Raw genomic sequence first — 16,634 nt, forward strand, 5'->3', positions numbered from 1 at the left:
CCTAAGAATCAGGTATTACATTATTCTAGCAGTTTCTGGAGCCACTTATGAGCCTGTGTTTACTATTCCATGGGAGGCAGAAGTAACTTATAAGACTTGATCTTTGTCTTTATTGGACAAGAAACTCAAGGAGAGTCAGAATGGGAGGGAGAGCCACTGTGATTGTTGAATTCTGCAGAGATCATTTTGGGCCTGGTGGAATGGCAGAAATGTCATCTCTCCTTTGAGGATAGAAGCCCAGCACAGAGCTATCCCCTTTATGCTGAATGCTTCCTAGCTCCCATCCCACAGCAAAAAGGTAACAATATGTCAGGAAAGAGAGAAAACGATTTTTTAAAAGTCTAAAGTGATAAAAATAAAAACAGGAGAAAAAAGTCAAATGACATCATTTGTACAATTAAAGTAGCTATAAGCTAGCAGCAGATTTAGTCTGAAGAAGAGGCTTTGCTGTTGGGCTGGTGGACGGTGTCAGGCACTCGGTCTCCTCGACTTTCTGTCAGGCCCTGAACACACACATGCTCTACATGGATCAGGGAAAGTAGAGAGAATGAACCAGAAAAAGCAAACAGTGGCTCTTTATTGGACTCTCATAGAGCCTGACAGGCCCTCCATGCTCTTCACCCTCTGAGAAAGGTTCAGAAATAGGAAAAAATGAGATCACTTGAAAAATTTATCCTAGTACCATAAATCAGAATATTTTACTCTGCTTGAACTATGAAATCACTGCAGGTGACAGTCAAGAAGAGAACCCCTGAGAAACTATTAAAAATTTAGTAAGGCCAATTTACATAAGAATTAGCTTATTGATGAGAACTACTAAAATGGAGGTCTTCACAGTAGGGTTTTGTAGCTATAAGAATGCATAAATGTGGAATAATGTAGACTTTTAAAAAGCAACTATTCCAACAAAGTGACCAAGACCTCCAGTCTTAACCAAGCTTCTTTATAATATTTTGGAATAAAAGCTGACCTTTTAAGAGTCTATGGAGAGCTGTTCTTCAAAGAATGTTTTCTTGAAGTGGCATTTTATGGTCAACAGGCCCATTGTTCGTTGGTATCCCTCTCTTTCTCATTTCCTCCCTCCCTCCCATTCAGCAAATATTAAAGTGCCCAGTATGTGCCAGGTACATTTCAGATACCCCAGTGAACAAAATATGAAGACCCCTGGCCTCCTGGAGCTTACATTATCTAGGAGGATAATAATAAATAATTATACAGTATGCTAGATGACAATGCTGCAGAAAAAGAAAACATACAGTAGGATTGGGGGACTGGGAGTGCAGAAATGTTAACTGGAAGGTCGGGCAGGCATGATGGAGAGAGTGATTTCATTTGCTCACGAGAGTAAAGACTTGAAGGAGATGCAGGAATGAGGCCAGCAGATATCTGGAGCAGGGAGAGTGATCTAGGCAAGGCTCTAAGAGTGGAGAGGGCTGGTGTGTTTGGAGCAATTATCTAGTGCTGTGCTTCTCAAACTGGAGCAGGCATCAGTTCACACAGGGGCTGATGTTACGCACTGACTGCCCCAGCCCCACAGATTCTAATTCCATAGGTCTGGGGTAGGGCCAGAGAACCTCCATTTCTAGCAAGTTCCTAGGGGATGCTGATGCTGCTATGAGGATCACACTTTGAAAAACAATGATTTGATATTTATTTATTTATTTATTTATTTATTTATTTTGAGATGGAGTCTCGCTCTGTCCCCTAGGCTGGAGTGCAGTGGCACGATCTCGGTTTCATCACGTTGGTTAGGCTGGTCTCGAACTCCTGACCTCGTGATCTGCCCGCCTCCAGCTCCCAAAGTGCTGGGATTACAGGTGTGAGCCACCACACCCAGCCTTGATACATTATTTTTAAAACTCTCTGAGTTACTAAATAATAGTGGATCATTAAATCAATTTAATGGGTCTGACTAACAATTTTAAAAAAAGAAACAGAATAGGCAATATCGGGGCCCATCACATTTAATGAGGTTAAGTACTGTTTTATCAAACTTTCATTTCAGTTGTATATAAATGTGTGAATTGTATCATGATGTTAAATGTATTTTTTGCTGTGGGTGGCAGTCTAAAGAGTTTGAAAGCCACTAATTACTTTATTGTACCATTAAATAATACAAGCCACATTAATACAGCAGAGAGAATTAGGGGAGTCCTATTGTTCCAGTTGGACACTAAGCTGAACTTGCCTTGGGCCTTCTCTTGTACTCACACACGGATTTCTCCATCTGGATTTCTCTTTCATCCCAGCTTTATGGAAATCTTACCATCCCTTTAAGACAGAGAAGGTCAAGTCCAGGTTTCTCTTAAACGTTCCCTGACTAGTTCTTCCCAGCAGTGTCTCCATTCCTTCTTCCAGAACTTAACTTCTACACCATTCATTTGACATTTAGCATAAAGTGCCATGCTCTATTCAGCTCTGCAATGCAAGGGGGTGCCTTTCTCTCCTGAAAGGTGATACATTTTTCTGAGGGCAGAGGTGGTGTCTTACATACTTCTGTTTCCCCAATGTCCTAGCAATGTTGTGGTCAAAGTGGGGGTAAAATAACGAGCTGCAGTAGGAAGAAACAAACCACATTTATAAGAGATGCTTTGCTTGTATATTACAGGTGATATCGGTGATGATGATGATGATGCAAATTAATGTAAAGGAACAGGTGGGTGCATACATCCTGAGAAGCAAATCTGGGGACAGAAGGAGAAGGGCCAAATACAGGAAAACCAACTAGCAGGGAAAGCTTAGTGGTAAGAGACCCTTAGTCTTCCACCGGAGAGCCTGGGCTGAGGGGTCCTTGGGACAGCAAGCCATGGAGAAAAGCCTCACTCTTCACTGGGAGTCCCTCCTTTAATGTTCTGCACTAATGCTGTGCAATGAATAAGGAGAGTTGAAGGACCAAAGGAGAAATCAAGATTTTGGCTGAGAAGAAGGAGAGAAATAGGAATCCAGAGGCAGAGTGGAGAAGTTAATTTACCCCACGAATATGTATTGAATGAGATGGGTGTGCTGGGGGATGGTTTTGCTATAATGGAGGGACATACGTGCGCCATAGGAATGTGGAGAAAACCACCGAGTGTGCGTGGGTGAATCAGAGTGGGCTTCATAGAAAGTGGGGAGCATGATCGGCTCACCTGACAGACAAGCCATGAATCTGTGAGAACCCAGAAGCTGCATGCACAAAGGCCTGGCATGCAAGGACTCTGTCCACCTGGCGATCAGCCAGCGGCTGACAGTGTTGGAGCACAGGATCCGTAGGAGGAAAAAGAACACAACTTAAGTCAGGAGCTAGGCCATGAAGTGCCTTGCGTGCTGGATCAGAGCAGGGTATAAGGATGGCAACAGGGCTAAGGACACCTGGGGAGGAAGAAAGATGCGGAAGTGGAGACTCCAATTAGGAGTTTATAGCAACAGACTGTGGGGGAAATGTGGAGCAGCCACATGGGAGGGTGGCAATGTGGAGGGAAAGGAATGACTCGAGAAATGAGAATTTCTAGGGTTTGGGATCTAACAGTACTTTTGTGTTAGAGGGAGGATGCTGGCTATTCATATTTCCACAGGTAGAGATACACAAGGAGTGTGGATGTGTGGGGAGGCAGAAGAGAGTGACTGTGGACACACAGGGGTTGTTCCTGTGGGACCCCGAAGGGCCCTCCCAGTACGGCACTCAGGAATCTGCTCTGGGGATAGAGAACTGACAAAGAAACAAAAGATGCTTAGGGTGAGATAGGGAAGAGACCCCCAAATAGGAGCAAGGGGAAAGGTTTTAAGCAAGTCAGTTAATGTGATTTTTTATATTTTTCTTTATGCAACTAAAAACAACCATGAAAGTATTCTAAAAAGTGGATATAAAATAAAGGCTTTAAAAATCATTTAGTGTGAAACTGGTAATTACTTTTAATTCCTATGACTTATCAAGTGTCTTGAGTAAATGAAAAGTTTGGTTATTGTCAATAACATATTATTCCATACTTTCTTATTTACACTAAAAGGTAAGTTATCTTCTGGTTAATTCCCCTTGAAAAGCACTACCTAGTTTTCAAACACTAAACACAGTAAAATTCTTAATCCTCAAATGACATAGATAATTCACTAAACTGAAGAAAAGAGGGGACTTGAGAGCCCAACATAATAAAATCTGAGGTGGCAGTGGTATGAGAACACGCACGGATCTGGATGAATTCTGACCCATCACCATGACATTCAAATTGCTCCACAGTAAGCAAAACGCGAGCCAGGAACATGCCCTGTTGTGGATACAGACAGTGAGAGCTTTGAGCTGCGGCTTCTAAGTCGGCTCCCAGAGGACATACTAACTTTATTTATTTCCTTCCAAACCCTAAAGGAGAAATAAGTGACTCAGGATTTCAGAGCCTGTTCTTTAGGTCTCTGTTTAAGCAGGAGGCTCCGGAAAAAATAATTACCTGGTATTGCCTTTCCCAGACTTCACAGAATACCAGTAAGAAGAAAATGTTTAGAATGATATTAATACTATTTACTCTGAACAGCCAAGTTGTTTAACTATATAGACAGATTTATCCAAAGAGTATGTATTCCCACATAGGATATTACACAAATATTTTAGAAGGCTATGTCAAATAATATTTGATTGAAAAATATTTTATTTGGTTGGAAGTCAATTACTCTTCCATGGGCTTCCAGATCTTACTGTTTACTTGCCCAAAATTGGAAGAATACTACTTCTACAAAGTTGGCTTCAATTCTACAATGCAAGGGAAACTTCTAAAACTTTTGGTTCATCGGCTTCAGCTGACATTAGCTGGTGAATTTTTCATGAGTAAGGGGCGCTGTGATCCTCTTAACAACCCAGAAGGTAGTAGTAAAGAATTCTGAGTTTCTAAGTGTTTAATTTATATATTTTAAGAAACAACAAATCAATTAGTAGGTATTATTCCACATTTTCATAGAGGGCTTATTAAGACAGCATTTCCAATTTGAAACCAACTTTTACATCAATATCATGTATGAAACTATTATTACATACCCGACAATTATTTTATCAGTATATATTAGTAAACTACTCCAAAGACTATAATGTGCTTTCACGTAGTATAATGTAAACATTATTCAACACAGCTTGAATTTTCAATCAACTTTAGATACTGTGGTATTCTGTGAATCAAACTCTAGAGGTTTTAAGTGATTCATTTTATTATAAACACTCAATCCAAAAAGATGATTAAAATAATTGAGATAAGGCTTGATTGTAAGGATAAACAGCCTTTTATTTCTAGTAACATCTGTGGTAATAATATGCTATCATTTAAACCAACTAGGATGACTCACCATCTGTGGGTAAATGTAATTTTAGTAAATGTAATCTTTTCTAGTACTGGTGATAGTTTTTTTTTTTTAAACTGAATCATCCATCCTCTATCCTTTTGCAACCATGAAGTGAGATGGCAAGCTGAGGTCAGGAGTACAACTTCTTGCTATGTTCCAGAACCAAATTAACTGGCCCTCTTAAGAAATTTATCCATGACCTTGGCCTTAATAGGATCTTGCTCTAAATCAGAGTCAACTTGCCTGGGACCCACCATAGATCAATTATTTTCTCTATTTAGCCATAATTCTGAAAAACGAAAAGAGTTACATTTTTGTTTATATGTCACTGTCTCAAATATAAATGACATTTTATTTTTGAACATAGTATAATAAATGAACAAATATTAACATTCTAGCACTTAGCCTGCACACTGTAATTCATTTCGCTTTAGGGTAAGTATCACAGTGAATTATAAGATTAACCTTCCCCAGACTCCACTGCAGTGTTCTTTTTTGGCAGCCTCGATATTTCTACTTTGTTCTTGACTGAGCTTACACACCAAGATCCATCACTTCCTGGGAGTAGCCACTTTAATCTTCATGGATTTTTTTGTACTGGTTCACATGGTATAGTATACATAAATTTGAAATAGTTCAAAAAAATCCCACAAAAATACCCCCAAACCAACCAACAAACCAAGGTCTTACTTTATGTAAAAATGGAAACAATATGAATTCTCTATATTTAAAAAAATTATCTGGAATAGGAACACATCCAAGCTGGAGGGCCCAGTGAACTGTAACCTGTTTTTATGCTGTTACCACATGGTGGTGCCACTTTGGCTGATAAACAGAACATTTGCCATCTTTGCTCAGTACCGTGTGAATCTCACTGTTGTTTATGTACAGTGGAACTTCAGTAAGTGATTATGATGACTAATGTGCTGTTATTTTACAAACTCTGTTATTATAATTGAAAATATTTTTATATCCTACAACAATATCTCTCAAGCATTCATTAAGCAGTGGTTCTAGTGATAGTGCTGAAAAACACAGCCCCCAAAAACAGTAACACTGGAACAGACGTGAGTTGTGACAAAACACTATGAAGGCCAAATATCCACTATGACCTCCTGTGTTGGTAATTTAGGTGAAAGCACTCTAAAAAATTAGAGCTAATGAAGAAAAAATTAAAAAGAACAGTAAAGTAAAAGTAAGCTGCAATGCTGTACATTCATGCATTCCCCAAAGGATCTTCTTTACATCTTTTTCTTATGGGATAATTAGTCTTGAAGTATGAGTTTGATATTGTGAGACTGCTTCAGGAGTACATCTATCAAACAGATGTAAATGCCTTCTTCAAATGCAGCATTTCCCCCACCTTCTCCACGAAGTGCATCTCTTTCCACTATTACATCCCAGGCACACAGTAAACAGTGCAGCAATTATGAACGTGGGCTCTGGAGCTAGACTTCCTGGGTTTCAATCTCCAGGCTCCATCATTTTCCAGTTGTATGGCTTTGGCTAAGTTTCTTAACCTCACTGTACATTAGTTTCCTCATCTGAAAAATTAGGATGATACCACTACCCACCTTAAAGGGCTGTGGTAGGGACCGAATGAGCTTGATATAACACATTTAGAACCTGTGTGGCACTGAGTCACACTATGGAAATATTAGCTACTGTTGTGATCATCTTCATCACCACCTTCCCATCAACTCTTGATGATACTTTTAAGGCCGAATTTGTTTTACTGGGTTAAAAAAATAAGGTGTCCTTTTATTTACAGTATATGAATTATAGTGCATGCCACGGTTACCTGTAGGATATGCAGTGGCATGAAAGTATTAATGCTTCTTTTGAAAAGCTGTCAGAAACCTTTGTCACAGTTCTGAGGTGCCCTTCTAGTCTATATACTGGGTAAGCAGCACGATTCTGGATAGGGTCTGCTAAGACACTAACATTTACATCAAGGGACACGGCAGTGTCAAGTGGACATTTCTTTAGCCTTCTTACCTTCAGTCTGTCTTTGGGCAGTGCAACGACGCCTTGCTTAATGATTTCCAGGACCCGTTCCACTGACAGCTCAGCTCCAGCTTGCAGCAACCTTGAGCTAAAGAAGGTGATCACCTGTAATGTAAAATGTTATTTTTTAAACAAGAAGAGGTATGAAATGTATTTTTAGTAGCCGCCTTTCTCACATGGTAGTCAAACTATCATGATTCCATTCCTACAGTGACCTGGCTTTTAATTCACTAGCTCTCCGAAACGCAGTTTGCTCTCCGTTGGGTTTGATAGCCGAATCAGAGGCAATCCCTCAACATCCAGGGCTGATTATTCATTCTGTGAATTAAGTAGCCTCCTGAATTCTACTCTTGCTTGTGCTGCCTGACTTTGCATTTATATTTCATTTATAGAGCAGTATCCAACAGAAAGTGGGGAGAGAAAGCTAAACCCTAAAGCCTATCACTTTTGAAGCTTAATATTAGCTCTCTCTCTCAAAAGGGTTTAACAGGAAAGAATTTGAAACTAATGGCTAAAATGATGTTTTGGGGATTATCTATGAATTTAGCCACATTTCCCTTATCATGATAACCAGGGATAACAAATAGCAACCTATAATTACTTTTGCTTCATGTTATAGCACAGCCCAAAGTATGCAGCAAGATATTAACACAGTAGCATTCTGGAAATACACTGTCCCTAAATATTTGTCACTAAAAAATGAAAACAAAACATCATTTTTCAGCAAATTATTTTTAAAACCACAATGTTCATAAATCAAGAAGACTGCAGATCCCTTTTTAAATTCAAGAGAATAACATTTAGGTGTTTATAGTCAGACATGCAAAAATATAAAACATTATTGTGTTTTTGTAAAGTTGAGCATTACCTTTTATGTCTTCTATTTTATAGGTAAAATATATTAAGTTACAAACAACCCTTCACAAATGTTTTTATGCATTTTCTTTCAGAATTACTCTCCTAAATGCTAATTGTTTAAGAGTACGATAACTTTTCTCTTACCCATTCTAGTGGAAAGTACACTATATTACATAAATGCCACTAAATGCATTTGTTCTGGAAGGTAAAGAGACTTAGCTGGCGCCACAGCCATTAACAAGCATGTGCCTCATAACTCTGTGGCAATGAGTGAGAACAAAGGCAGCTCATGGCTGGTGACACTGCTTGTGATTCCAGATAAACCATTTCTTTATCTCAAGCAGTTTGCTGGCACCACCAGCTACTTTGCAAGTTGCTTATTTTGTCCACAAGTTGGTTTTTCGGTATGTGCCTGTGGGCCTTGTTCTTCCCCATGTCGGATTTTAAGTTCTTTTTGAGTTTCTAGGATTAATATTTTGTTCACAGAGTTTAGACACAGCAGGTCCAAAAATTGATTTTTATAATATAGTGAATATTTGAAGACACAACACAGATAGCAAAACATATTGTAATAGATTAAAAATATGCAACAATGAATACACAAAATAAATGCTTTCCTTTTGTGTAAATATCTTCACAGGTTGTAAACTGAGCATAGTTTTTCTGAGAAAAGAATTGGTTAATCATATGAAATGCCAATTTTGTTGGTAAAAAAATGGTTTAATGTTAGAAATTTCATATGGGTCAACCTAACACCTATGCATATTATCTTCTTTGACCAAAAAATATTTACAAAGTAGGAGCATATCTGTTAAAAACACATTCTAAAAAATAAAAAAAGATAATTAAAAAGTAGATAGATGTTACATATGCTTGAGGCTTACTGAATTTTTTTTTTCTTTCTAACATGCTGAAAGCTGACATTTCACTACTGGATTTTTGTTTTGTTTATAGCAGTAGATCATATAGACAAGGAGTAGTTCTCAAGCATGGCTGATCATCAGAAGTAGCTGAGAAGCCTTGTGAAATTCTGATCCCAGGGTCTGGTCAGGGACCTTCTATTATACGTCAGGCTCTCCAGGTGATTTTGATGATCAGCCAGAATCTAGACCAGAGGTTTCCAAACTTTTCAGGTTGTATACATCTACAAGTAAAAAAATGAGGATGTGCTTGCAATATATGTTCTAGTTCTTTATAAATCATGCAATATACTACAGCACTGATGTTTTACATATTATAAAATGTTCATAAAATAAATTTAAAAGAATGAGATAAAATGAATTAGATTGAAAAAAACCAATGATACAAAACACGTTTTTTGTACTCATTAAAATGTCATTGAAAATAATCTTGGTAATTACAGATGACTACTCACAGCAGTTTCACCTGACCATCAGCAAGCACAGTATTCACCCACGGTAAGATGCATCATTTATTACAGTGAATACTAAATCCATAGTGCCAACAGTCTTCCTGATAACTTTTATGGATCCATTTTCTGTGAGATTAGACTGGTTCATCACTGTTTTTTCCCTTGTAACGTGGCACTTGTTCCAGGAGGAGGGGGATGTCAGCTCTGCCATTATCTTTTGTCATATGTGCTTATATTTTTCTATCACCTTCAGTGTGTGGGAAAACACGCTATTTCATGAGGATTTAACTAAATCTAGATACTGTAACCAGGAACACATATACTACACTAAGCTTTACGTGAATGAACAGGTGAGTGCATGTATGCCAAGCCCTACAAGTTGAGGAACTCCTATCACCTCCCTCGGGGTATCTGGAGTACTGAGGCTGACACAGACCCTGGCAGGTTGTAAAGGCCAATACTATTAGTAAAACTAAATCTCCTTATTTTTAGATGAATAAATAACAGCTCTAATATTTTCTTCCCATGCTTCTATGGATGAACCGTTAGTGCAATCTCTGGGGCATGTGCAGCCATCCACTTTGATAATCACTAATTGAGATAACAAAATGCACATAATCAGAGTTAAAGGGAACTCACAGTATTCACTTACTACTCAAAGACACGACAAACCAACAAAAGGGAGCGTATTTATGTGTCACAGCACCAAGAACAAAGTAATGCAATGACAGTTTTGCTTTGTTGACTCTGCGGCCTATACTGGCTTTCCTCTAAGCCACAAGGAATTTCCATTTCCACTGGGAGAGCTGCAGGGGAGGCATGAGGCTGGGTTTCCAACTAAATTCCTTTTTCAAGCTGGTTCTCATTTGTACGTTTTAAAGCTGACATTCTCATGTTTTTGCATTCAAACTCACACGATTTTAGAAAATGATAAAACAACCACTTGCAGAAGGGAAGTATAATTTATGTATCAAAACCAAAGGAAACAAATCTATCCTGAATGTTTATCATGGACTGTGTGCTGTACATATACTATTTATTTAATTCTCACGACAATCCCATGAGGCTGATAAAAATCTCTGTCCTATAGAACCATAAAAAGGATCAGAGAGACAAACTAGACTGGGGTGACCCAGGCAAGTGGGAGGAGTAGGACTCCAGCTCAGGTATTTCTTCTTACTTTATCACATCTCCAGCAATGCCTACGTAGCAAAATGGAGCACTAGCTTCGTTTTTCAAATAGGAGATATCTAAGTGAAAGGTTTAAGTTGTTTAGCCAAACCTTTCAGATGTTGTCTGACTGCAACATCAGCAAAGAATGTGAAACAATTCATTCAAAGATAAGAGCTTCTATTTCCTACTCCCAGGTTATAATTTTGCATATAATAGTACTTTTAGTGATGATGACTACAACAGATGTGTGGCTTTTATCAATTTGTATAGCAACCATTACAACTGTTAAAATAGATGAACTTTTATTCCTCTGAAAATCTCTGCATGAGACACAGCCAATAACAGAAAAAATTTAAGTAAAACCTTTAGTGAAAGTGGGGATGAATGCTTTGTCAGTGTAATTCAAAGACAACCTTTCAAAGGAAGGTACTTTTCCACAGCGCATGTTTTACAACCCTCCTCTACCTACCATATTTGGCTGTAACTCATGAAATCCAAGTACAGCATATTACCTTACATTATGCTATTAGCTTTGAACAGTGATTGCCCAATGTCATATACTGATTAATCAGTTGTATACTCTGAGTAATGTTAAATCACATTTAACCACCTGTCATGAAACAAGTGAATGATTATTATTAATAGATCACAGATTAATAGAAATGAGAAGCTTTTCTGGAGTAGAGGAGGATAAAAAGGAGCTAGTATGTGCTCCTCAGGCAAAATGCTTGCTTGCTAAAAATGGCCACTCTCCTAAGAGGTAGAAGTAGATAGCTAAGTTTTATTTTATTTTTATTTTTTAAGACAATGATAAACAAGTAAAATACATATATATTTCCTCATTGACTTGTTTGAGTTTCCCGTCAAGTTACTGTATTTTAATCAATACATATATTGACAATCCATTCAGCAGAGGAGCTCTCCCGAGGATTTACCAGGGAAATAAATAGATGATACCATTTTCTCTCTTGAAGAAAGACACAGTGTAATTTGTGAGGTAAGACAGATCAAACCTGTATAATTAGAATAGACATCATGATAAGTGGATAACGAACTACTCAAAGAAGGCTTAGATTTGAGTCCTGCCTCTGATACTAGCTATGTGACTTGTAAAACACTCAACATCTAGATGTAGCATGATGCAGTGGTTTAGAGAACTTACCTGGTGTCGGACTGCTTGGGTTTAAATCCCACCTCTCCTTATATCATCTTCAAAGTGACAAAGTAGCAGCATCTATTGCATAGGAACCAATAATGATAATGTGGCAACTCTGTCATTTTGTAAATGAGGGTATTGATATACACCTAATAACAGTAAGAGCTAACGTTCTGTGAGCACTTACCATGTGCAAAGCACTTCGCGCTGTGCAGACATTAGCTTATTTAAGGCTGTAAATTTCTCTCTGAGCTTTTGCTGGGTCCCACAAATTTTGACATGTTACAGTTTCATTTTTGCTCACTTTAAATTTGTTCTATTTCCCTTGTAAACTTCTTTTGGACGCATGGGTGTACTGTTCAATTTCCAAGTATTTGGAGATTTTCCAGATATCTTTCTTATGGATTTTTTTTTAATACTTTAAATTTTAGGGCACATGCGCACAACGTGCAGGTTACATATGTATACATGTGCCATGTTGGTATGCTGCACCCAGGAACTCGTCATTTAACATTAGGTATATCTCCAAATGCTATCCGTCCCCTCTCCCCCAACCCCACAACAGGCCCTGGGGTGTGATGTTCCCCTTCCTGTGTCCATGTGTTCTCATTGTTCAACTCCCACCTATGAGTGAGAACATGCGGTGTTTGATTTTTTGTCCTTGAGATAGTTTGCTGAGAATGATGGTTTTCAGCTTCATCCATGTCCGTACAAAGGACATGAACTCATCCTTTTTTATGGCTGCATAGTATTCCATGGTGCATATGTGCCACATTTTCTTAATCCGATCTATCGTTGTTGGACATTTGGCTTGGTTCCAAGTCTTTGCTATTGTGAATAGTGCCGCAATAAACATACATTGCATGTGTCTTTATAGCAGCATGATTTATAATCCTTTGGGTATATACCCAGTAATGGGATGGCTGGGTCAAATGGTATTTCTAGTTCTGGATCCCTGAGGAATTGCCACACTGACTTCCACAATGGTTGAACTAGTTTACAGTCCCACCAACAGTGTAGAAATGTTCCTATTTCTCCACATCCTCTCCAGCACCTGTTGTTTCCTGACTTTTTAATGATCACCAATCTAACTGGTGTGAGATGGTATCTCATTGTGGTTTTGATTTGCATTTCTCTGATGGCCAGTGATGATGAGCATTTTTTCATGTGTCTTTTGGCTGCATAAATGTCTTCTTTTGAGAAGTGTCTGTTCATATCTTTTGCCCACTTTTTGATGGGGTTGTTTTTTTCTTGTAAATTTGTTTGAGTTCTTTGTAGATTCTGGATATTAGCCCTTTGTCAGATGAGTAGATTGCAAAAATTTTCTCCCATTCTGTAGGTTGCCTGTTCACTCTGATGGTAGTTTCTTTTGCTGTGCAGAAGCTCTTTAGTTTAATTAGATCCCATTTGTCAATTTTGGCTTTTGTTGCCATTGCTTTTGGTGTTTTAGACATGAAGTCCTTGCCCATGCCTATATCCTGAATGGTATTGCCTAGGTTTTCTTCTAGGGTTTTTATGGTTTTAGGTCTAAGTCTTTAATCCATCTTGAATTAATTTTTGTATAACGTGTAAGGAAGGGATCCAGTTTCAGCTTTCTACCTATGGCTAGCCAGTTTTCCCAGCACCATTTATTAAATAGGGAATCCTTTCCCCATTTCTTGTTTTTGTCAGGTTTGTCAAAGATCAGATGGTTGTAGATATGCGGCATTATTTCTGAGGGCTCTGTTATGTTCCATTGGTCTATATCTCTGTTTTGGTACCAGTACCATGCTGTTTTGGTTACTGTAGCCTTGTAGTATAGTTTGAAGTCAGGTAGCGTGATGCCTTCAGCTTTGTTCTTTTGGCATAGGATTGACTTGGCTATGCGGGCTCGTTTTTGGTTCCATATGAACTTTAAAGTAGTTTTATCCAATTCTGTGAAGAAGGTCATTGGTAGCTTGATGGGGATGGCATTGAATCTATAAATTACCTTGGGCAGTATGGCCATTTTCACGATATTGATTCTTCCTACCCATGAGCATGGAATGTTCTTCCATTTGTTTTTATCCTCTTTTATTTCATTGAGCAGTGGTTTGTAGTTCTCCTTGAAGAGGTCCTTCACATCCCTAGTAAGTTGGATTCCTAGGTATTTTATTCTCTTTGAAGCAATGGTGAATGGGAATTCACTCATGATTTGGCTCTCTGTCTGTTATTGGTGTATAAGAATGCTTGTGATTTCTGAACGTTGATTTTGTATCCTGAGACTTTGCTGAAGTTGCTTATCAGCTTAAGGAGATATTGGGCTGAGATGATGGGGTTTTCTAGATATACAGTCATGTCATCTGCAAACAGGGACAATTTGATTTCCTCGTTTCCTAATTGAATATTCTTTATTTCCTTCTCCTGCTTGATTGCCCTGGCCAGAACTTCCAACACTATGTTGAATAGGAGTGGTGAGAGAGGGCATCCCTGTCTTGTGCCAGTTTTCAAAGGGAATGCTTCCAGTTTTTGCCCATTCAGTATGATATTGGCTGTGGGTCTGTCATAGATAGCTCTTATTATTTTGAGATATGTCCCATCAATACCTAATTTACGAGTTTTTAGCATGAAGTGCTGTTGAATTTTGTCAAAGGCCTTTTCTGCATCTATTGAGATAATCATATGGTTTTTGTCATTGGTTCTGTTTATATGCTGGATTATGTTTATTGATTTGCGTATGTTGAACCAGCCTTGCATCCCAGGGATGAAGCCCACTTGATCATGGTGGATAAGCTTTTTGATGTGCTGCTGGATTTGGTTTGCCAGTATTTTATTGAGGATTTTTGCATCGATGTTCATCAGGGATATTGGTCTAAAATTCTCTTTTTTTGTTGTGTCTCTGTCAGGCTTTGGTATCAGGATGATGCTGGCCTCATAAAATGAGTTAGGGAGGATTCTCTCTTTTTCTATTGATTGGAATAGTTTCAGAAGGAATGGTACCAGCTCCTACTTGTACCTCTGGTAGAATTCGGCTGTGAATCCATCTGGTCCTGGACTTTTTTTGGTTGTTAAGCTATTAATTATTTCCTCAATTTCAGAGCCTGTTATTGGTCTATTCAGAGATTCAACTTCTTCCTGGTTTAGTCTTGGGAGGGCGTATGTGTCAAGGAATTTATCCATTTCTTCTAGATTTTCTAGTTTATTTGCGTAGAGGTGTTTATAGTATTCTCTGATGGTAGTTTGTATTTCTGTGGGATCGGTGGTGATATCCCCTTTATCATTTTTTATTGCGGCTATTTGATTCTTTTCTCTTTTCTTCATTAGTCTTGCTAGCGGTCTATCAATTTTGTTGATCTTTTCAAAAAACCAGTTCCTGGATTCATTGATTTTTTGAAGGGTTTGTTGTGTCTCTATTTCCTTCAGTTCTGCTCTGATCTTAGTTATTTCTTGCCTTCTGCTAGCTTTTGAATGTGTTTGCTCTTGCTTCTCTAGTTCTTTTAATTGTGATGTTAGGGTGTCAATTTTAGATCTTTCTTGCTTCCTCTTGTGGGCATTTAGTGCTATAAATTTCCCTCTACACACTGCTTTGAATGTGTCCCTGAGATTCTGGTATGTTGTGTCTTTGTTCTCGTTGGTTTCAAAGAACATCTTTATCTCTGCCTTCATTTCGTTATATATCCAGTAGTTATTCAGGAGCAGGTTGTTCAGTTTCTATGTAGTTGAGTGATTTTGAGTGAGTTTCTTAATCCTGAGTTCTAGTTTGATTGCACTGTGGTCTGAGAGACAGTTTGTTATAATTTCTGTTCTTTTACATTTGCTGAGGAGTGCTTTACTTCCAACTAAGTGGTCAATTTTGGAATAAGTGCGGTGTGGTGCTGAGAAGAATGTATATTCTGTTGATTTGGGGTGGAGAGTTCTGTAGATATCTATTAGGCCTGCTTGGTTAACAGCTGAGTTCAATTCTTGGATATTCTTGTTAACTTTCTGTCTCGTTGATCTGTCTGATGTTGACAGTGGGGTGTTAAAGTCTCCCATTATTATTGTGTGGGAGTCTAAGTCTCTTTGTAGGTCTCTAAGGACTTGCTTTATGAATCTGGGTGCTCCTGTATTGGGTGCATATATATTTAGGATAGTTAGCTCTTCTTGTTGAATTGATCCCTTTACCATTATGTAATGGCCTTCTTTGTCTCTTGTGATCTTTGTTGGTTTAAAGTCTGTTTTATCAGAGACTAGGATTGCAACACCTGCCTTTTGTTTTCCATTTGCTTGGTAGATCTTCCTCCATCCCTTTATTTTGAGCCTATGTGTGTCTCTGCACGTGAGATGGGTTTCCTGAATACAGCACACTGATGGGTCTTGACTCTTTATCCAGTTTGCCAGTCTGTGTCTTTTAATTGGAGCATTTAACCCATTTACATTTAAGGTTAATATTGTTATGTGTGAATTTGATCCTGTCATTATGATGTTAGCTGGTTATTTTGCTCGTTAGTTGATGCAGTTTCTTCCTAGCCTTGATGGTCTTTACAATTTGGCATGTTTTTGCAGTGGCTGGTACCAGTTGTTCCTTTCCATGTTTAGTGCTTCCTTCAGGAGCTCTTTTAGGGCAGGCCTGGTGGTGACAAAATCTCTCAGCATTTGCTTGTCTGTAAAGGATTTTATTTCTCCTTCACTTATGAAGCTTAGTTTGGCTGGATATGAAATTCTGGGTTGAAAACTGTTTTCTTTAAGAATGTTGAATATTGGCCCCCACTCTCTTCTGGCTTGTAGAGTTTCTGCCAAGAGATCCGCTGTTAGTCTGATGGGCTTCCCTTT

At 38.4% G+C, this 16,634-nt stretch overlaps 1 protein-coding gene across 11 annotated transcripts in view; it reads right to left on the reverse strand.

The window, feature by feature from the left end:
* DYM (dymeclin) overlaps positions 1 to 16,634 on the reverse strand; it is a 413,664-nt gene that overhangs the window by 48,398 nt on the left and 348,632 nt on the right. For 9 of the 11 annotated variants that reach the window (NM_001133903.1, XM_054537559.2, XM_054537555.2 and 6 more), the window contains 1 exon segment: positions 7,297 to 7,410. In NM_001133903.1, coding sequence (NP_001127375.1) covers positions 7,297 to 7,410 — 114 coding nt within the window. 11 annotated transcript variants of the gene reach the window in all.

This window comes from Pongo abelii, chromosome 17 (assembly GCF_028885655.2).
Source record: "Pongo abelii isolate AG06213 chromosome 17, NHGRI_mPonAbe1-v2.0_pri, whole genome shotgun sequence".
NCBI classification, from domain to species: domain Eukaryota; kingdom Metazoa; phylum Chordata; class Mammalia; order Primates; family Hominidae; genus Pongo; species Pongo abelii.